General features: G+C 36.8%; 1 protein-coding gene across 1 annotated transcript in view; it reads right to left on the bottom strand.

Moving 5' to 3' along the window:
* Positions 1-3,954, bottom strand: part of LOC310639556 (uncharacterized protein) — a gene marked incomplete at its 5' end in the record, with an annotated part of 500,180 nt that extends 496,226 nt beyond the window's left edge. The window contains one exon of the mRNA XM_083361304.1: positions 3,943-3,954. Within this exon, the coding sequence (XP_083217430.1) occupies positions 3,943-3,954 (12 nt within the window). The remainder of the gene's footprint in view (positions 1-3,942) is intronic.
* Positions 3,955-20,329: the final 16,375 nt, after the last annotated feature.

Genomic DNA, 20,329 nt, shown 5'->3' with positions numbered 1-20,329 from the left:
AAAAGCAGAAATTAAATAGATAATCAGACAATCCATTTAACCAGTGTGAAACAACCTTCAATAGGATACATTTTAAATAGATTCAGATTTGAACACAATAATAGAGATGCAACAGTGAGAAATTCAATGGAAGAAGATCATTATATTTACTCTGAATATTGTTCCTGGGGGAAAAATGGTATAAGATATTCTATTGATATTTCTCCAGTACCAAAATAAACAATGCTGGAAATGCAATGAATATATGGAAGTGTTGTAAAGCTTAAAAGTTTGGAAAGGTAATTGATAAAATGAAACTAAATTTTAAAAAGTTCAATTTCCATTGCAACTATGATATTTTTTATTACATCTTGATAAACTATGTATTTCTTCTGAGTGACAGAACAAGCTTTCTATATGTGATAGCCCTAGTGGATAATCACTTAAATATGAGCCAGCCGTGTCCTGCAGCTGCCAAAAAAGCCAGCACAGTGCTAGGCTGCATTAACAGAGGGATAGAATTAAGATCACGTGAAGTATTAATACCACTTTACAATGCCTTGGTAAGGCCACACTTGGAATACTGCATCCAGTTTTGGTCACCACAATGTAAAAAAGATGTTGAGGCTCTAGAAAGAGTACAGAGAAGAGCAACAAAGATGATTACGGGACTGGAGGCTAAAACATATAAAGAATGGTTTCTGGAATTGGGTATGTCTAGTTTAATGAAGAAAAAGACTAGGGGTGACCTGATAGCAGTGTTCCAATATCTCAGGGGCTGCCACAAAGAAGAGGGAGTCAAGCTATTCTCCAAAGCACCTGAAGGCAGGACAAGAAGCAATGGATGGAACTAACCAAAGAGAGAAGCAACCTAGAACTAAGGAGAAATTTCCTGATAGTTAAAACAATTAATCAGTGGAACAACCTGCCTCCAGAAGTTGTGAATGCTCCAACACTGGAAGTTTTTAAGAAAAAACTAGACAGCCATTTGTCTGAAATGGTATAGGGTTTTCTGCCTGAGTAAGGGGTTGGACTAGATGTCCTCCAAGGTCCCTTCCAACTTTATTATTATTGTTATTGTTATTATGTTAACTGCACTTTGCTTTGATAGACTTCCTATTGCAAGGAATTTTTCTTTCAGAAAATGGCTAATAAACTTGGTTCAAAGTCCAAAATAAGTTTGTTTTGCTGATTATGTGATAGGAAGGGAAGGAGATGGGGAGGAAGGTGGGAAGTGTGGGACCGAAGGCATTACTTCAATAGTCATACCAGGAATTCATGAATATTTATCTAAGATGACATTTTGTGGCTGTCATTACACACAACAAGGCCTCTCCTGATAATTTTATGATTATGATAGTGAAGGGAATTTGACAGTTCACTGAAACCTTCAATTGCATTTTTAAAAAATAAAATCCCACTTAATTTGAAGGATAAAGCTGTGGACTGTTATTTAAGGATATGACGTATCTAGGGCTTTTCATTAAAGCACTTACTTTAATTGAATCTATTGGGTGTCTTCACTTGCACTGCTTTTCACTTGCCACACATGGAAAAAAAATACTATTAGATGATTTCCCATCTATAGTTGAGAAAGCAATTGTTAGCACTCGCTTTCTGAGATTGTATTTTTTCCCCCAACAAATCTCAAATTTATTGCTTCATTGGCAAGTGACATAGCTAGGGAAATTCTGCTTATAGTGTATTGTTTCTTAAATGGTTGTGGACAGGGGTGTGGATGGAGCAAATGAATAAAGTGTAGGATAAAGGAGATAACATTTTAACAAGGTTGCCGGTGATAACATGAAGCTGAAACAGAAGCTATTGTTTCTTCCCCTTCCTTGATAACCTTATATGGAAATAGAGGAGAAACGTTTATTTGTAGTTTTCTTGTTATTTAGACTATATCGCCTTTGACTTGCTGTTGCTTTTCCGAATATTTCCAGACTGGTAGTCAATATGATTTCATGTTGTAATGAGTGATGTAAGTGATAAAGTAATATGTATCATTCCTGTATTTTCCAGCGGTCATTGTGTCTGTCGAGATTCTCAGTCATCCAGGCTATAGTTGTCCCAAAGGTACTTTTTCAAAACTCAATCTGCCCTGTTTTTGTTTTTTGTTTTCCCTTGAGGAAGAAGAATAAGACATTTTGCTTCTCATCCAAGAAGCTTCATCAGTTGTAAAGGAGTCATTGTGTTGTAAAAGAAGTGGGGGAAGGTTCTTTTAAGCCTTGTTTTTCACATGAGTTTTATATTGATCACTACTGTTGTATCCTTTCTTATTCACTATTCCTCCTAAACTGAAATACCCAAAGCATTGTAACTTTTTCTTATTGGACAATTCAGTCCTTTGTTCAAGGTTTTGGGTTGTTGTTTTTTTTTTGCATCTTTCTGTATCATGATGTGATTAAGATAATACTGAAGCAGTAATAATTAATCTACATTTCTTTTTGATGGGAGCTTATCTTAGTTCTTTCTATGACATCACTCAATTTCTTACCATCTTGAAAGATAATTAATATAACAGTCAGGAGTTCTATTTGATTTAAACTCCAATATCTTATGATTTCTTCTACTGCATTTTATTTTTTCTACTATGAAGTGATCTTCCGGCTCTGAAAGTCCAACAATAATATTTAAGTTCTGAGATCAGCAAAAAGTTGATCTTTCCTCTCTCCCTCCCTCCCCCCTTTTTCCCTCCCACCCTCCCTCCTCCTCCCCTTCCTTCCTTCCTTCCTTCCTTCCTTCCTTCCTTCCTTCCTTCCTTCCTTCCTCCCTCTCTCCCTCCCTCCCTCCCTCCCTCCCTTCCATATCCTTATCTATCAGTCCACTCACCAACCTTAACAGACATGCTTTCCCAGATCAGTACTGGGGAAGTGTGCAAGCAGATTGCAGTATCTGGAATAAAAACAAACATGTAGTATATGTTGTGATGCAATATATATAAATATTCATGTCAATATACAACTGAATAATATTGTAGATGAAAAAAGAACATTGTTTACATATTTCATAACTGAAATTTAGTCAATAAAGAAACAGATGCAATGTTTGAACTAATATGTACCATGCTATGTATTATTCCGACATGACGGCAGAGTTTTACTGAATTTAAAAGAAGACAAGGGGAGATGAGCTTTGTTGCTTATACATGAATTACATTGAAACAAACAAGGAAAAAAATGTTTGGTTTAAACATGATCATTATCAAATGTTGTATCATGACCTTAATTTTCTGGTCAGAGAGAGTGGAATCTCAGGACCTTTCCCACTGCTGTTGTTCTTTATATCTACAGTATGTTTGCATCAGCCAAAAAAAAAATCCCCTTTCTACTAAAATTTGCTTCTTTTGTCTCTGTTGCCAGATACCATAATCTCTGAGCTAAGGAGTGTTAAAAGCCTGACAGTTTTTGCCAACTGTCAGAATAAGAGGAGAAACGTGGTACCGGTAAGATTATTATTATTAAAGTATCTCTGTGTCCTGATTAGGTGCAAATATGACTGGCCCTCAGTTAGATAGGAGTGAAGCAGTACCAACAATTAAATGATTGACACAGCTTTGAACTATTGAAAATTCAGATTTATTCTCCAAATAGACAGCTGTATTCTGAATTAAGCACCGCAATATGCTTCACAAGGAGATCATTAATTTAATTTATTGCCTGATAGGGAACAATAAAAGGCACTGTTCATCTAGAGTGGGAAAGTGTTGTTGAAAATTATGTACTATAATGATTTAATGCCATCTAGAAATAGAGTGAGCTCTTCATTGAAGCTGGAGTTAAGAAAGAATCTCCAAGTGGTGAAAATAACTAGCACCAAATGCCAGATGAAAACAAAACTTAAAGGTTCACTGGCAGTAGCAGATCTGTGTCATCAAATGTTTTTTTTTTGTCAATTTTCTACTGAATGAATGGATAATTTGATGAAAAGCCATCTTCATCTCCTCAAGGTAGTACTTACTCTTAGATCCATCACTGATTAAATAAATCATACTCTGCGCATCCTAGGATTTTTAATTGATTGATTACATCTGCATGAATTTACATATGAATAAATGAAAATGAAAAAAAATGATTTCAGTGAAATGCAGTCAACTGCAGATGAGGTTTTTTTTTGGGAAAGAGGAAGAGGGGAGAAATACCTTCTGCAGGATTGTTAGTTTTAGAAAACATCTGAGTCCATAATAAGTCTTGCAAAAAAAAGCAAACCCCAAAAGTATTTGTTAATCATAGCATATTTTAAGTTGATCAATTATGTGTTGCATTAATGCTGCTGAACATACAACTTAGTCTTCAACATACAGATATGGTATTTAGCAGCAGAATTACACAGTTGGAAGGGACCTTGGAGGTCTTCTAATCCAACCCTCTGCTCAGGGGACTATAGACACCCTATACCATGGGTTGGCAACACATGGTCAGCTCTTTCAGCCTTCTCCTGAAGCTCCCAGTCATCCTCTGCCATTTGCAGAGAGAGAGAGAGAGAAAGAGAGAGAGAGAGAGAGAGAGAGAGAGAGAGAGAGAGAGAGAGAGAGAGAGAGAGAGAGAGAGAGAGAGAGAGGCTCTCTCTCTCTTTCTCTCTCTGTGTGTGTGCAAAAAAGAGAGTGGCCTCGCGCTGTTCTCCGAGAAGCTGACAAGCTTATTAAGTGGGGCTCCTGCCTTTGCTGCGTCTCCACAGGAAGCAGGAAGCAGCAGAAAGCAGCAGCTCTCAAGGGCAGAAGAGCCAGCCCAATAAGAATGTGTGTCAGCTTTTCCAAGAACAGCATGAAGCCAGCTTGCCAGGTGAGCAGAAGATCACAGAGAGGGGGGAGAGAGAAGGAGAGAGGGGGGGGAAGAGAAAGAGGGAGAGAAACAGAAGGAGAGAGGGAGGGAGAGAGAGAGAGAACATGCACAGCAGTCTCAATTTCTTTTTAATTAAACTCTTTAATCAAGCTCCCTTCTTTGCGTGTGCACGCATGCACGTGCATGAGTTTTGCAGCTCCCAGTCTTTTTTCCCTCTGGAAAATGGATCCAAGTAGCTCTTTGAGTGTTTAAGGTTGCTGACCCCTGCCCTATACTATTCCAGACAAGTAACTATCCAGTCTCTTCTTAAAAGCCTCCAGTGATGCAGCACCCACAATTTCTGAAGGCAAGCTGTTCCACTGGTGAATTGTTTTCATGTTTGGAAATTTCTTCTAGGTTGCTTCTCTCCTTGATTAGTTTCCATCTATTGTTTTTATGGTGCTTTGGAAAATAGGTTGACCCTTTCTTCTTTGTGGCAGCCCATCAAATATTGGAACACTGCTATCATGTTCTTCTTTTTAGTAGACTATACATATCCAGTTCCTGCAACCGTTCCTCATATATTTTAATATGCTTTTTTAAAAAAAATATTTATTTTTATTCAGTTTCTATATCATTCTATATCATTCCTATTCAGCCAACAGCTTCCCTAATGCCCTAAGCACAATGGAATCCATTATAAATCCATTAGGGAAATGTTTGAATGGCTGACAAGTTTAGCATTTCTGTATGCATATGCATTTGTGTATTGTGCAAATATAATAGGTGATGGTTAAAGATATTTAAACTGTGTACTTATTTTAGTAATTGCTTTGAGATACAGAACACATAAAGAGGCAGTCTATGCAATTAGAATAGGACTTTTGAAAGAAAAAGACAAGAAGCTGAGCAATTGAGGTAAGTAAATTGGGAGTGCATTAATATTTTTCCTGTCTTTTCGATTTCCCCCATTTGCTTAACTTTCACACAAAAATGCTCAAAATAAAGCCCAAAAAAATTCTTAATATTCTCCTAAAAGAACTCATGGTGTACTGTATATAGCACTTCATTTTGTTGGCAAACATGTAAATAAAACCTATATGAGGAACCTATAAAAACAAATTGGCATTCAGGATGAAGAAAGGTCGTATTCAATAACTCAGAATTCAAATTACAATTGGCTTCATTTAAGTCATCAGAAAAAAATATAACGAAACAATGTATAATGTATTCTCCTTAAAGGGCACACAGCTTTTCTCAGTGCATACTTTATTTAAATGCTTAAGAATTAATCATCATAGATTTACTAGGAAGCAAACTGATAGAATTTGTCATTGTTTAATATTATGACAATAATTTAAAATCACATGAAAATAACATATACTCATCAAATTAAGGTTTACTTATTTACTTACTTAGTTAAAACATTGATATACATAGCTGCCTGTCTTCTAACTGATTTGAGATAGCTCCCAATCAAACTATGACTAATATAGTTGGATATAATCTGATATGGAGTATGCGTAACCTCAGCATTCTCCACACACAAACTTTAATTGCAGAAGAGTTTTATAACTTTAGCAGATGCTGTCTGACACAATTGCTTGTTAAATATCAAACACAGTGCTGTCTGCAGTAAATATTTAGCTCTTGCAATATTCTGTTTGCATACTTCTGCAACTAAAGAAAGAGTATGCTACTGTAAACACTTTGAGCTCCACACTTTTTTTTTTGAAGGGGTGAATGAGGAGCATGCTAATGACTGATGGTGAAAATCAAAATGTTGACCCATTGGTTTTGAAACAGTTTTCTCATTTTAATCAGGAAATGATATTCACAAAGAACATTGCCTGAACGTTTGGTCAGGCATCAAGTCTGATCATTGCCTTTGATGCTGTGCCCTGGCATCTTTGCTACTTTACATTCATCATGGTGGTGGTGATGAGGAGGAGGAAGAGAATGGATGATCATTGCATATTCACTGTCTTTTATTGCCAATATGCTTTTTTAATTCATGCTCGGAATCAGAATAGAACTGGAACGGACCTTGGAGGTCTTCTAGTCCAAGCCCCATATCTGGTATATCCCCATGTCCCCATATTTTATTTTATTTTTTTTATTTTAATCCCATTTATATCCTGCCCTTCTCTGAAGACTCAGGGCGGCTTACAATCTAAGCACAAATCAAGTGTGCTTAGCAATAGCCTTCATTCTATGTATATGCCTGCTTATTAGGGCTTTGCTTATTAGGGCTTTTGCCCTGCCCCCCAAGCGGCATTATTACAAAGTCAGCTTATTGCCCCCAACAATCTGGGTCCTCATTTTACCTACCTCGGAAGGATGGAAGGCTGAGTCAACCTTGAGCCTGGTGGGACTCGAACCTGTACTAATTGCAGGCAGCTGGTGTTACTTAAGGAGGCATTAGCCCACTGCTCCACCAAGGCTCTGAGTGTCAGAACCCGTATATTTCTTGCTTGCTTATATTTCCTATATTTCCCTGACCCAGATTCCATTCTCTTCTCTCCCTGGCTTCTGCCATACTCCTGGAGGGGAGGGGGGAATGCAAGTGGGTTTATTGCCTTGACTTCCACTATTGCTACAATGTAAGACATGCTGTGCACCAAAGAATTGAGGCCTTTGAACTGTGGTGCTGGAGAAGACTCCTGTGAGTCCCTTGGACTGCAAGGTGATCAAACCAGTCAGTCCTAGAGGAGATCAACCCTGACTGCTCTTTAGAAGGCCATGTCCTGAAGCTAAAATTCAAATACTTTGGCCACCTAATGAGAAGGAAGGACTCACTGGAGAAGAGCCTAATGCTGGGAAAGATTGAGGGAAATAGAAGAAGGGGATGACAGAAAATGAGGTGGCTGGATGGAGTCACTGAAGCAGTAGGCATGAGCTTAAATGGACTCAAGAAGATGGTAGAGGACAGGAAGGCCTGGAGGAACATTGTCCATAGGGTCATGATGGGTCGGACACAACTTCACAGCTAACAACAACAACAAGAAGACATGCTTTCCTGCATTATTTCTTTCTAAACTTTCTTCTCCCTAAACTGTCAGCTAGAAAGGGGGGAGGAAGAAAGGAATGTAACCTCCGGCAACTGGCTTATCTCTACACCCTCAGGAGAAGCTGCGAAGAGCCGCCTAAACATCGCTGTTACAACCGGAGCTGGCCTGATGTTATCTCCCTTTTCCCATGATGGACTTAACACCTGGGGATTGGCCAAGTTGAAACAACTGGACAAACTTTGGGGTGGGGTTACTTGGGGACACTTTAACCTATCGATTCATGCGGGAAAACCTCAGATCCTGTCTATTATGCCTGCTATCAGCTTCTCCTAATAAAAGTTCCTTTTGGAAGAGTTTGCTTCCATGAGTTCTGCTTTCTTGGGATGATGTATTGAAGTGGGCCCTGACAATGAGAAACATACAAAATGTTTATTTTCATTATTTTCAGGGACTAGCAGTATCAAGGGCAGAGCTCTGGTTTACAGCTTACTTCATTCCTTTCTTTCCCAGCACTTCTTTCCTCATCTTTTGCTACCAAAATGGAAAAGACATAAAGCATACAAATAATACTACCATCTCCACTACCAAAATCTTACTGTCTTTTTAAAATTCATTTTTTTTCCTTCCCCAGACTGGATTCTCTCCTGTAGTTAAATAATAGAATAATGGAGTTGGAAGGGACCTAGGAGGTCTTCCAGTCTATCCCGCTGCTTGAACAGGAGACCATTTCAGGCAAATGTCTGTCCAGTCTCCTTTTGAAAGCCTCCAATGATGTCACAATCACAACTTCTGAAGGCAAGCTGTTCCACTGGCTAACTATTCTCACTGTTGGGAAATTTCTCCTTAGTTCTAGCTTGTTTCTCTCCTTGGTTAGTTTCGATCCATTGTTTCTTTCCGTGTCTTTTGATGCTTTGGAAAATAGTTCGACTCCCTCATCTTTGTGGATGACTTTGTCTTTGTAAATGAAAGGCTATCTACCATAGGTTTGGATCAAGATATCTGTTTTGAACCTCACTGTACCATTCAGAATGTACAGTTTACAAACAGAATGATGGACAATATATATATATATTTTAAATGAATAAATAATAAATAAGTAGAATATGTGAAACATTTTGCCAGGCCCCTGAAAATTGCTGGTTTCATCAAAGCACTTTTCAACCAGTCTCAAGTATTTACATGCAATATTTTATTTGTAATATTCCAATAGCAGCAGAATTCGGCTATATTTATCCATAAAAATAAATATCTCCCTCCCTCCTTCCAGATCTTTCGTCACAAGAAGTAAGTTGGTTATGCCTTCCATTTGGAGACTTTGGAGTAGGAATGAGAATAGAACAAGCCATGCATTTTAAATAAAAAGTAAATCATCATATCCTCTGATACCTTGCTCTTAAAGTTTTATTGAATTCAGGGCTGTGTCAATTCATATTACTGGCTGATGAGGAAATTAATATTTCATCAGGAGCCAAGCTAAACTCGAGGGAATCTTTACCTTGTAAGGAAAGGAAAAGACAGCAAGGAGAAGCTGCCAACAGCAGACTCAGCAATTGTAATATATATTTGAAAATGAGTATTTGTAAAACCTTTTTATTGCTTCTCAATAGAGAATGTCATTAGCTGGCTGGAATCATTGTTAGATGCTGTGTCATAAAACGCTGTTATGGGGACTTTGCACTGGTGTTGTGCCAGCTTGTGTATTTATTTGCTATATCTCCTTGACCTTCTTTCTGAGTACAAAGACAGGCAGTAGTCACACCGGTGACAGCTCATATTTGTGTAAATTTTAAATTGCTAACAAAGAATTAAGGGAGACTGATATGCATTTCAAACTTATTAGTTTTCATCAGTCAGCCATACCCTTCTGAGATTCGAACCTGGGCTGATTACACATTAGGCAGTTGTTTTCACCTCTAAGCCACAGGATCTCTCTCGCTCTGTTAGCTAAGAAGCAAGGGGAGATATATGTCAAATGCTTGTTAACTATATTATATATATATATATATATGGATCTTTGGTCATTCAGGTTTTTTCCCACATAGAATTGAAGGTGTAGGAGCAACGTTTCAACGGAATCCCATCCGTCATCCTCAGGCTGGTGGCTTCAGCTTCCTTCTTCTGGGAGAAGCATGTGGTAGTGGCTGTTTGTTCCTCCTTTTTAAACTGCCAGAGGGGGTGTGTTCTGTGGGTGGAGGTGTGCTCAGAAAACATATATATATATGTCCTGTGGATAAGCCCTGAGTCGGGCCAAAACAGGAATGAAAGAGTTAATTAGCAAGGTCCATTCAAAAAACCTTGACAAATACATATATATATATATATATATATATATATATATATATGTGTGTGTGTGTGTGTGTGTGTGTGTGTGTGTGTGTGTGTTTAAGTATTTGTCAAGGTTTTTTGAATGGACCTTGCTAATTAACTTTTTCATTCCTGTTTTGGCCCGACTCAGGGCTTATCCACAGGACATAGTCAACTTATGACAGCTCATTATTTGTGCAAATTATTCAAATTGCTAATAAAGAATTTGGGAGGCTAAGATGATCATTTCGAACTCTTTATGTTCTCATCAGTTAGTCATACCCTTTATCTGAGATTCGAACCTGGGCTGATTATATATCAGGCAGTGTTTTAACTTCCTGAGCCACGGGTTCTTTCTCTCTTTTATTAGCTGGAAGGCAAGGCAAATGTATGTTTAAGTATTTGTCAAGGTTTTTTGAATGGACCTTGCTAATTAACTCTTTCATTCCTGTATATATATATGTGTGTGTGTGTGTGTGTGTGTGTGTGTGTGTGTGTGTGTGTTTATGTATGTATGTATGTATGTATATAGTTATCAAAATACTGTATGTGATATACAGCTGGAATTGAGGTGATAATATCATTAGATCACTGAGGTGAGTTCAGAGAGCTATTTCAAGGCATTCTTTAGCAAGATTAGGTTTTCTAAAACAATTCAAAATGAATTGAGTTTTCTGGGGGTAACAGGAGATTCAGAATGGTTGGTACATTTCACCAAGTGGGAATTAAACAAGAAGAACTAGGTTTTGCACTAAATCGGAATGGGCATTTGAATGTGGATTTACAGTAGGTGGCAAAGGTGGATTTAATAGGTGGGCTCAGAACATTAAGCAGGATTGCCATCATAGAATACCAGAGCTGTAGGTATGACTGGAAAGCTAATTAATACTAGATAGATAGATAGATAGATAGATAGATAGATAGATAGATAGATAGATAGATAGATAGATAGATAGATAGATAGATAGGCAGGCAGGCAGGCAGGCAGGCAGGCAGGCAGACAGACAGACAGACAGACAGACAGACAGACAGAGATTTTCCAGAATAAAGTAATTAACTAATTACTCAGCTAATTAACCTGAGTTCATGCAGAGCTTAATAGAATCTTTGTTTATGCCCAATATATAAAAAAATCACAGGCAAAAGGCTTGCAAATTCTAAATACTTGAAAACTGTTTATTTGATTTATTTCACCATTTATTCAGGGCCTCAAGATTAGGTTTGGTGGAATGTTTAAATCTTGAGAAAAAAGGGAAGGGGACAGAATTCTCATTTTATTTTGTTCTACCAGAAAAATGTCAAACACTGTTTGACATTCTATAATGGGTCCCTCCAATCCATCTCTTTTAACTGATCTAGACATGTAAAGAAGACACAATGATTGTAATGTGAATAGTTCTAAGGGAGAATGCTATATGTTTATCCCATATAATGTATATATCTGCTATAGTTTCTGGTATTTAGACTGTGCTTAGTGCAGTCAAACCTGTCTGATGCAGAATTAATGGCAAAAGGAAAACAAATGTTATTCAGGATTGTCACAAATATGTAAAACTAGTATTGCCTCCAAGAAATCCATAGAAGGTAATAACTAGCAGAATAAAGGACAAACAATAGCTGTAAATACCAGAGATTACAAAAATGGAATCATCACATCTCAACAATCAGAAGTATCCATCTGCCCTGCCTTACAGTTAGAAGGCTTAAATCTCATAACTCATAGTTGCACAACAAATTTGAAAACCCATTATAAGTAATTTAAATGCATACAAACATTCTATGTCAGTTGAAGCATGTATTTGTATCTCTGGGAACAAATATTACAAAAAAAAAAAGACCCACACAGACACCCAAAATATTTTTCTCTGATTGACATCACCAGATTCTCAGTTGCCTTAAACCAACATCATTCTTCACCAGGCAATGGAACTGGATTGAGTGATGCCATTTAATGAGGTAGCTCAAATAATTGAGCATGTAAATTACTGTTCTCTAATTAATACATTCTAGACAGAAAACACCACTGCATTTTTCTTTTTATATCTATCATCTATCTATCTATCTATCTATCTATCTATCTATCTATCTATCTATCTATCTATCTATCTATCTATCTATCTATCTATCCATCCATCCATCTATCTATCTATCTATCATCTCTACCACATGTTAAACACTTTGTAAAATTTCTTCCAACTTTAGTTTGCAAAAAATTATAGTCATCCATAATTTTTACCCTTGGTCAAGCAAGAATGGATTTGGATGTGCTTTGGGGCAACATTTCTCATTAGAAAAAATATTCATTTCCCTATACTATTGCTATCTTGTTTAGCCTGTTGCTTTATACAAGTTAAAACATGCCATTTGAAAGAGTGCAATTTACAGTTCTTGAATGGTAATTTGTAAATATAATGTTTTTGAGTCTGCTTTGGGGCAGAAGTAGTTATGATCAAATTTCAATCAGAATGCAGTTTGAAATGATCTGGAATACTATCTTTAAATCCAATAAATGCAGCTCAAGCTATTAATTCTGAAAAGCCAGTAGGCAAAGTAATATATTTATAGACAGTCAATTTATCTATTGAATCCTGATGTTTTCTTTCTAAGCCTTAAAGATAACAAAGAAGGTAGAGATGATCTGTCTGTCTGTCTGTCTGTCTGTCTGTCTGTCTGTCTGTCTGTCTGTCTGTCTGTCTGTCTATCTATCTATCTATCTATCTATCTATCTATCTATCTATCTATCTATCTATCTATCTGATGCACTAATATTCCATACAATCAGGATATCAGAGGAAGTACACAAAGAGTGAACACATTTAGTCATACATGCATACATTTCCATACACACACACTCACATGCATTTTGCATATATACATATGCATATGCATCACATTTAATTGTCATTCTTATGTATGACCAAAGCAGCAGCATCCTCCAACTCAAGGAAAATATCTGACTTGAGAGAATTCCAATACTGTTTCAAAAATTCTGAAGAACTTTAGGGAAACATAGATAAACAACCACCAATTCCCTGCAACATTTGCTGATTCGATTTATATCCTGCCTTTCTATTCTAGAGAAATGCAAATGATGCTAAGAAAACAAGCTGTAGAGCGTATATTATTTAACAGAGGGAAAAGTGGAAGAATATGGGATTACTGTTTAGCATTCCCATACTGAAAATCATCTGTACATTTGATTAGCTATCTGGATTGCCAAATTATGCTTGAATGTTTTCAGAGAGCACATTAGTCAGACTTGTAGTAGTACGTCTGTTGATGTTTTTCACTACCTTCTCTTCTCATTGATTTCATATAGATAGCAATCGCATTCGGACATATACCACTTCCCAAAGTGGCTTACAGAGTCAGCATATTGCCCCCAACAATCTCATAAGGATGGAAGGCTGTGTGAAGTGGTCAGGATTGAACTCCTGTCAGTGGGTAGAGTCAGCTTGCAACACTCATTCTAATCACTGACATCTTGGCTCAGGTAGTGGTGCCCTGACAATCAACATTTTCAAGGCAGTGGAGCTGTCAACATAGAGACTGAAATTTCTGTGGAAAATTGGATGAAGAAGGGGTTATTGTATACATAGATTTGAATCACTGCTTACCCAGATCTTTTCAGAGAGATAATTCTCTATGGTTCTATTTTTTTCCATTTCAAATACTGTATTATTTGACATTATCCAACTACCACTCTATAACCCAACATTGCCCATAAGATGATGGCGGCCTGATAATTACTATTTTTCACTGGTATTTAAACATCTTTCAAGGAAGTCATTTTTTTGTAAACTAAGTTGTAAACGTTCTTAAGTAGTTCCAAAGCCAGGGGATGATTGATGAAACAATGTACTTCCTATAAACTCTTTCAATACTGCATGGAATGTAGGCAATAAACTTGTACATCTCTTTTGGAATCTTGATACAACAGAATTAAATTTCCTAAGGGCTGTTATCATTCTTGTCAAGGACGTAAGCCTTTAGCACCTTACTTTCTTAGTTCCTATATTTCGGTCCAAAATATAGCTAGTGTTTTTAATGTATTCATAGATAAGTAGTCCCAGTCATTGCTAGAGAGCCTGCATAGTATTGATAGAATTTCATAAGAATGTATTGAGAGCTATAAGTGGGGTATGGGCACCCACAGACAGAATACATGAATTTTGAGAGCTATCTCTTCATTTCCTGAAAATATTAAGGTGTTTTAAATATTCTTGAAAAGGGACAATGATACCTAGTATAATTTAAAGAATATAGATTATAGAAAATATCCTATTATCCTGGGATCTATCTGGACAGAAATTTATCTGTTATTTTCTAAAACCAATTAAACAATCCTATAATTCTGTTATAGTCAACATTTTATCCAATCCTCTTTTCCTGATCTGGTTTAATTTCATGATCATTTTATTCATTAACTTGAAAAAAAATGCACTAGTTATCCTATTGTGACCTATAAAACCTAACCTTAACACACACTTACACACACAAACACACACACATATATAAACCTAACATGAGGATGCTTCCTTATTATGCCAATTATACCTATTAAATGTGCTAAAAATAAATCTAATAGGTATTGCTTGAAGGACCTGATTTAAGATACAGAACTTTTATTGATGAAGTTCACCAGTGACAGTTTTTTTTTAATTTAAAAAAAAACCATCAATAAATCTATACAAAATGTGTAAGTTAAAAAAAAAATCTCACTTGATATGTGGACAGGAGGATTCAAAAGGGGGAGAAAGCTAGAAAAACTCATCAGAGAAAGGCGTCAGGGCATCTTCACATTACACTTGTGTACAAAGCAAACTACATAATAAAATTTGTATGGACTGATACAAAAGAAGTCAAACTTGGAAGGCAGTTGCCTAGTTTCCTCCAGTTTTTTAAAACGTCTCAAAATACCTCCCTTGGTCTCAGCAAGACCATTTTATTTCAATTCAGACTTTATTTGAAGCAATATTCATTGCCAGTTTAAGCAATAAAGCAGCTGCTCCTGGCCATACACATGTTTTCATGTACTATATGCTTTGGTAATAACATCAAGTGCCTGAATATTTCAGAGTTGTTTCTGAGAAGCCTAAACTTGATAATTCTGAAGGGGAACTTAATTTCAATTCACTAAACTTCTAGCAAACCTGTGAGCATTCATACACAGTTCTTCTATCTTTTATGTATCTTGCTGTGCAAATCTAAGGTGTTAGCCACAATATATATTCTGAGGTTTTCACGGGTGTTTGTATGTAGATCTTTGGTCATTTGCGTTTTTTCCCACATAAAATTGGAGGTATCAGGGCAACGTTTCAACGAAATCTCATCCGTCATCCTCAGGCTGGTGACTTCAGCTTCGTTATATATATATATATATATATATATATATATATATATATATATATATATATATATATATATATATATATATATATATATATATATATATATGTAAAAAAAGGCTGAGAAGGTGAGTGTACAAGACAAGGTCTATATAAACCTGGCAATCTCTGCAATCTAAAAGATTATTCCATGAAATAAAAGTCTCCCAGAATGAAAGTCATATTATTTAAAGAGGCATTAATTAATTTATGGTTTGATAAGACCTAACAAGTCCTTAATTGCACATTGCAATTTATATACAGAAAGAATGATTACTGTTAAGTTTATTTTGTATGCAGAAATGGAAGCATTAGGGAGAGGAGGAAGAAGAGGAGGAGGAGGAGTCTGAAATGGTTTGTACATGTTTAGTACATCATCTGTAAAAACACAATTTATAATTGGGCTTGATTCACAGGAATTATTTTCGAAGGTGCTTCATCACTTTTCCTGAACAGGTGTGTTTGTACATACATATGTTTGTTCTGACATATTCTAAGAAAAAGCCCATTTGGGTTGAGTTTTTTTTAAAAAAAAAAACCCAGATCATATTAAGTTCATCCTTGGCCATAGCTTTCTTATTTTCAAATCAAAAGCAGAGGTCACCAATTGTTTCCATTTCTGAGAAAAACAAAAGCATGTATACTTATTTAAAAGCAAGTCCCCAGCTTGTTGAATGGGGCTCACAGCACAGTAAAACATACTTTGGATTGCTGTCCTAATTGCTTGCATATCCCATTATAGAATTCAATATATGAATCCACTGAGGAGGTGACACTTAATTAGCCAGAAGCTTTACTCTTGATTTTATTGTATTTGTTTAGCAATTATGGGTTACCTTTAAGGGCAAAGGTTTCCCAAGGTGGCTTGCAAAAGATTATTGGTTTCACATATAGAGCAGGATAATTTAGTTTACCTTTCATACATGGAACATTGCACTGATTCATGGTGGAGCACTTGCATTCTTCTAATCCAGGACACCAAGAAACGTCCATATTCCATACTATTATTTAGCGTCTATGCCTGAATAATGTCAGTTCATATACCATTCCCTATCTTGATTTTATATCTGTTTCTCCTAATTTGGCTGATGAACTGCATCAGTTGAACAGCATTATAGTAACAGAGCCCTCATTTGCAAACAATGCTCCCATATTTAACCTTTTCCATCTCCAGACAAACAGGAAGGGAGGGAGGGAGGGAGGGAGGGAGGGAGGGAGGAAGGAAGGAAGGAAGGAAGGAAGGAAGGAAGGAAGGAAGAAGGAAGGAAGGAAATTCCTTTATCAGACTGCTTGTACGTTTGGCAGGAAAGCACAAGACCCTCCCTTTTAAAGCAAGGCAGAAGTACATTCCTCATATAGGATTTTTAAGTGTACTCTTGAGTATTCTCTGATATATCAGAAAGAAATAAGAAAGCTCAGAATTTATTGCCACTGCAATCTTCTAGCTATGTTATCAAAATCATTTCAGGGGCTCATCTCATTCAATAACACCCCCCCCCCCACACACACACACACACCATCATCTTCATTTTCATCTTGAGTTTGTCTGGAAGAGTTCTCAATTTATGGTGCATTTCCTCTAGTGCTATGTTCCATTATCTGTAAAACTTTATCCTAATAATAGAAAGATATAGGAATGTCAATAGCCTAAAAATCAAATAAAGTATAAGCAGTAGGTAGCTGAACCAGTCAGATGCTGGTTTTTTGGGGGGAAAGAGTTTATGTATGATGTCTAATAAAAAAAATATGATGCCACTAATGCATCCTGAATGCAACAACATGGATTTGTAACAAACGTCATTTAAATTCAAGCTTAAAATAACAATGCACCAATTAAATTGTTTTGCATGAAACACAATAGCATATGAAACACCAACATATGTTCAAAGATGTATATTTCAAAAAGAGCGAATATTAGACAGAGAGAAGAAAATGAGATTGAGTGACAGATATGATTTCAGACTAATGATTTATTCTTTAATTTTTGGCTACAAACATACAAATGCATGCACACACACACACATACAGAAATGGAGAAGCAATATTGTTTTGAGAAGTCATTTGTAATCAGGAAATCTAAGAGTTGATTGCACAACATTACACAGATTTTAATAACAAACTACAGAGTGTCTTTGCTTCTGGATGTGAAAACTTAGTTGCAAATAGGTGATATAAATATTTAGAGGTTCAGAAAGAATGTAAGATTAAACCTGTTTTTTTTAAAAAAAAAAATATTTATTAGAGTGCAAGCTCTCTGCTGCTATTGGTTACATAGCAACAAAACAGATTTTGGTTCAGGTATAATTAGAAAATATTCACATTGCCGGTAGAGGGCGTTGTTGAACTATTGCTTAGCGTTGCTGGTACTCGTACTACAATAAACAATACACAGCTACTTATTTTTCACACACTAATTAAAATTTACCCATATTCAAAGTTACATTTTGGGGAAGGCAGCATGGAGATAATTTTTGCTTTACCCATTAATGACAGTTGTAATGAGTTAAAGGTTCTGGGTTCTCAAGAGGATGATCATCGTGTCCCATCATTTCCCAAAGATGATACTGACTTCAGTTGGAAGGAGAAGATGAGTTGTTCACCTGGCCTTTAGATATCAATTAAGACACATTGTGACCTGTGAGTATATCCATTATGAGATGCATGAGAAAGAAGATATTGACATTGACAGACAGCAAATAAGTAGTTTTTTCCAGCATTAGAGGTCACTTTAAAACAACTTTAACATATTTGATTCTGAGCTGGCCAAATTTCAGTAGTTAGTAGCATCTCACTAATTTTGCATGATTTAAATAGCTAAGCAAGTCAGGTCCTATTAATACCTGGATGGAAGACCCGGCTTCTAGAGATATAGACTAAACTGAGAACTTCAAAACTATATTATTAATATTATTATTATTAATAACAACAACGACATTCAACCATCAACACCAGTCAATTTGAATATTCAGTTGACTGAGGTTCATGTTTAATGAATAAAAGTATAACAACAACAAAAACAACAACAATAAAAAGTTGGAAGGGACTTTGGAGGTCATCCCGTCCAAATTAGTCCTTGAAGAAGATAATTGCAAAGCATGATTATGTTGTTGCCAAAAAGAAATCAATCTAGATACATACCTTACCATCTATCTAGATGCCTCTTTACCAGGAATTGAGCATAATTTGAGGAAAGCTTTGACTTCCGGTGGCTCCGCGGCGACGGAGACAGCCCTCCCGGGCTGCCCGCGGCTCAGCTGTTGTTCTTTCGCCCGAAACAGCGCCGATCAGCTGTTCGGGCGAAATTGAAGCCCCCTCCTCGGGAGAAGAGGAGGGGGTGAGCCCCCAGGTAGGGGTAGAGTTCCCCGGGGCCGCCTGAGCTTGGAGCTTGGGCGGCTGAAGGTTTGAACTCCCCCGTAGCCTGGGCTGCTCCCAGCTGACCAGCGTCTCTGCTCCGGATTTCATGGAGCAGAGCCAGGCGTCTGCGACCATCCCTGCTTGAAGGAGAGACTATGAAAGGAAAAAAGCAGGCAGAGCAGTGCAAGAAGGAAAGATAAAGAGATGAAGAGGATTATTTTGTTTTACTCTCAAGCTTGATGGACTTTGCTTAAAACTTAAAGTGAAAGTGCGTCACAATTGTAAGTAAAAGATGGCGGCTAAACCTCCCCCTAGAGCTTTTCGGAGTGCTGGAAATTCTCCGGTGCAACAACAATCATTACTGCAGGCGTTGCATTCTCCTGATGTACTGACATCGAAGGATTTGGAAAAACATACCCAGTTAATTTTGGAGTCAATAGGTGTTAAATTTCTACAGATGGAGGAGAAATTGGAGAAATTGGAGCAGAGAATGGAAGAAAGGATGGAGCAGAAACTTAGAGAGATGAAGGTAGACATTTTGTCCTCTGTGCAAAAAGTTGCTAAATGTGTGGAGATGCTGGATGATCAAGTGCAAGACTTAATTCAAAAGAATGTTTTATTAGAAGCAAAAGTATTGGAATTGGAAGATTTAAAAGACAAAATGGACAGTGAACAGAGTTTGGCCCAATTTTACCAGATGCAGTTTGCTGTGAGAATTAGAGGCCTAAAAGAGAATATTAAGGAAGATTTAAAGCAGTTGGTTTCTGAGGCTTTTGAGGGGGTATTGAACCATCCAGCATCTGAATTAAAACAAGGTATGGACAAAGTGTTTCGTGTGAATTCGTGGATTGCTAAACAGAGAAAGTTGCCTAGAGATGTGGTGGTTTATTTTGTAAAAAGGGAAATTAGAGATGAAGTTATACAAGCTGCCTATGATACCAAAGTTATGATTGCTGGCCAACAAGTTTTGGTTCTAAAAGAAATTCCTCCAAAGATTTTAAAGAGAAGGAAGGATTTTATATTCTTGGTGCAAGAGCTTAAGCAAAGAGATATAAGGTTCAAATGGGAGATTCCAGATGGGTTGAGCTTCATGTATGATGGCAAAAGGTACTGTTTGAGTAATGTGAAGCAAGCGCACGATTTTTACAACAATGTTTTGAAACTAACCCCATCAACACTTTTGGAAGCTGCAGAGGGATCTGGAGAAGGAGAATGTCAAGAGGATGAAGATGGACAGATGGACGAGAAGGGTGCAGGAGGAGATCAAGCTGCAACTCTTTTGGATGATCTTAGAGAACAGAGGGTGACGCGTGCTGCCTTAAAACGTTCAAAAAAGACTAAAAAATAAGACCAGTAGAAATCTATGGAACTTCCACAATACATTTATAGTTAAGTGGTAGTTGTGTTTTTAAAGGTTTTGGGATACTATGTGTGGTAACAGATTTTTTTTCTAATTTGGAATTAATGGATAACTTACTATAGAGGAAGAGGAAGAAAGTTTTTTGGCTTAATGTGGGTTAATTTGGGTAAG

Source organism: Vipera ursinii (assembly GCF_947247035.1).
Source record: "Vipera ursinii genome assembly, chromosome: 4".
In the NCBI taxonomy this organism is placed as follows: domain Eukaryota; kingdom Metazoa; phylum Chordata; class Lepidosauria; order Squamata; family Viperidae; genus Vipera; species Vipera ursinii.
This window is presented reverse-complemented; position numbering and strand designations above follow the sequence as displayed.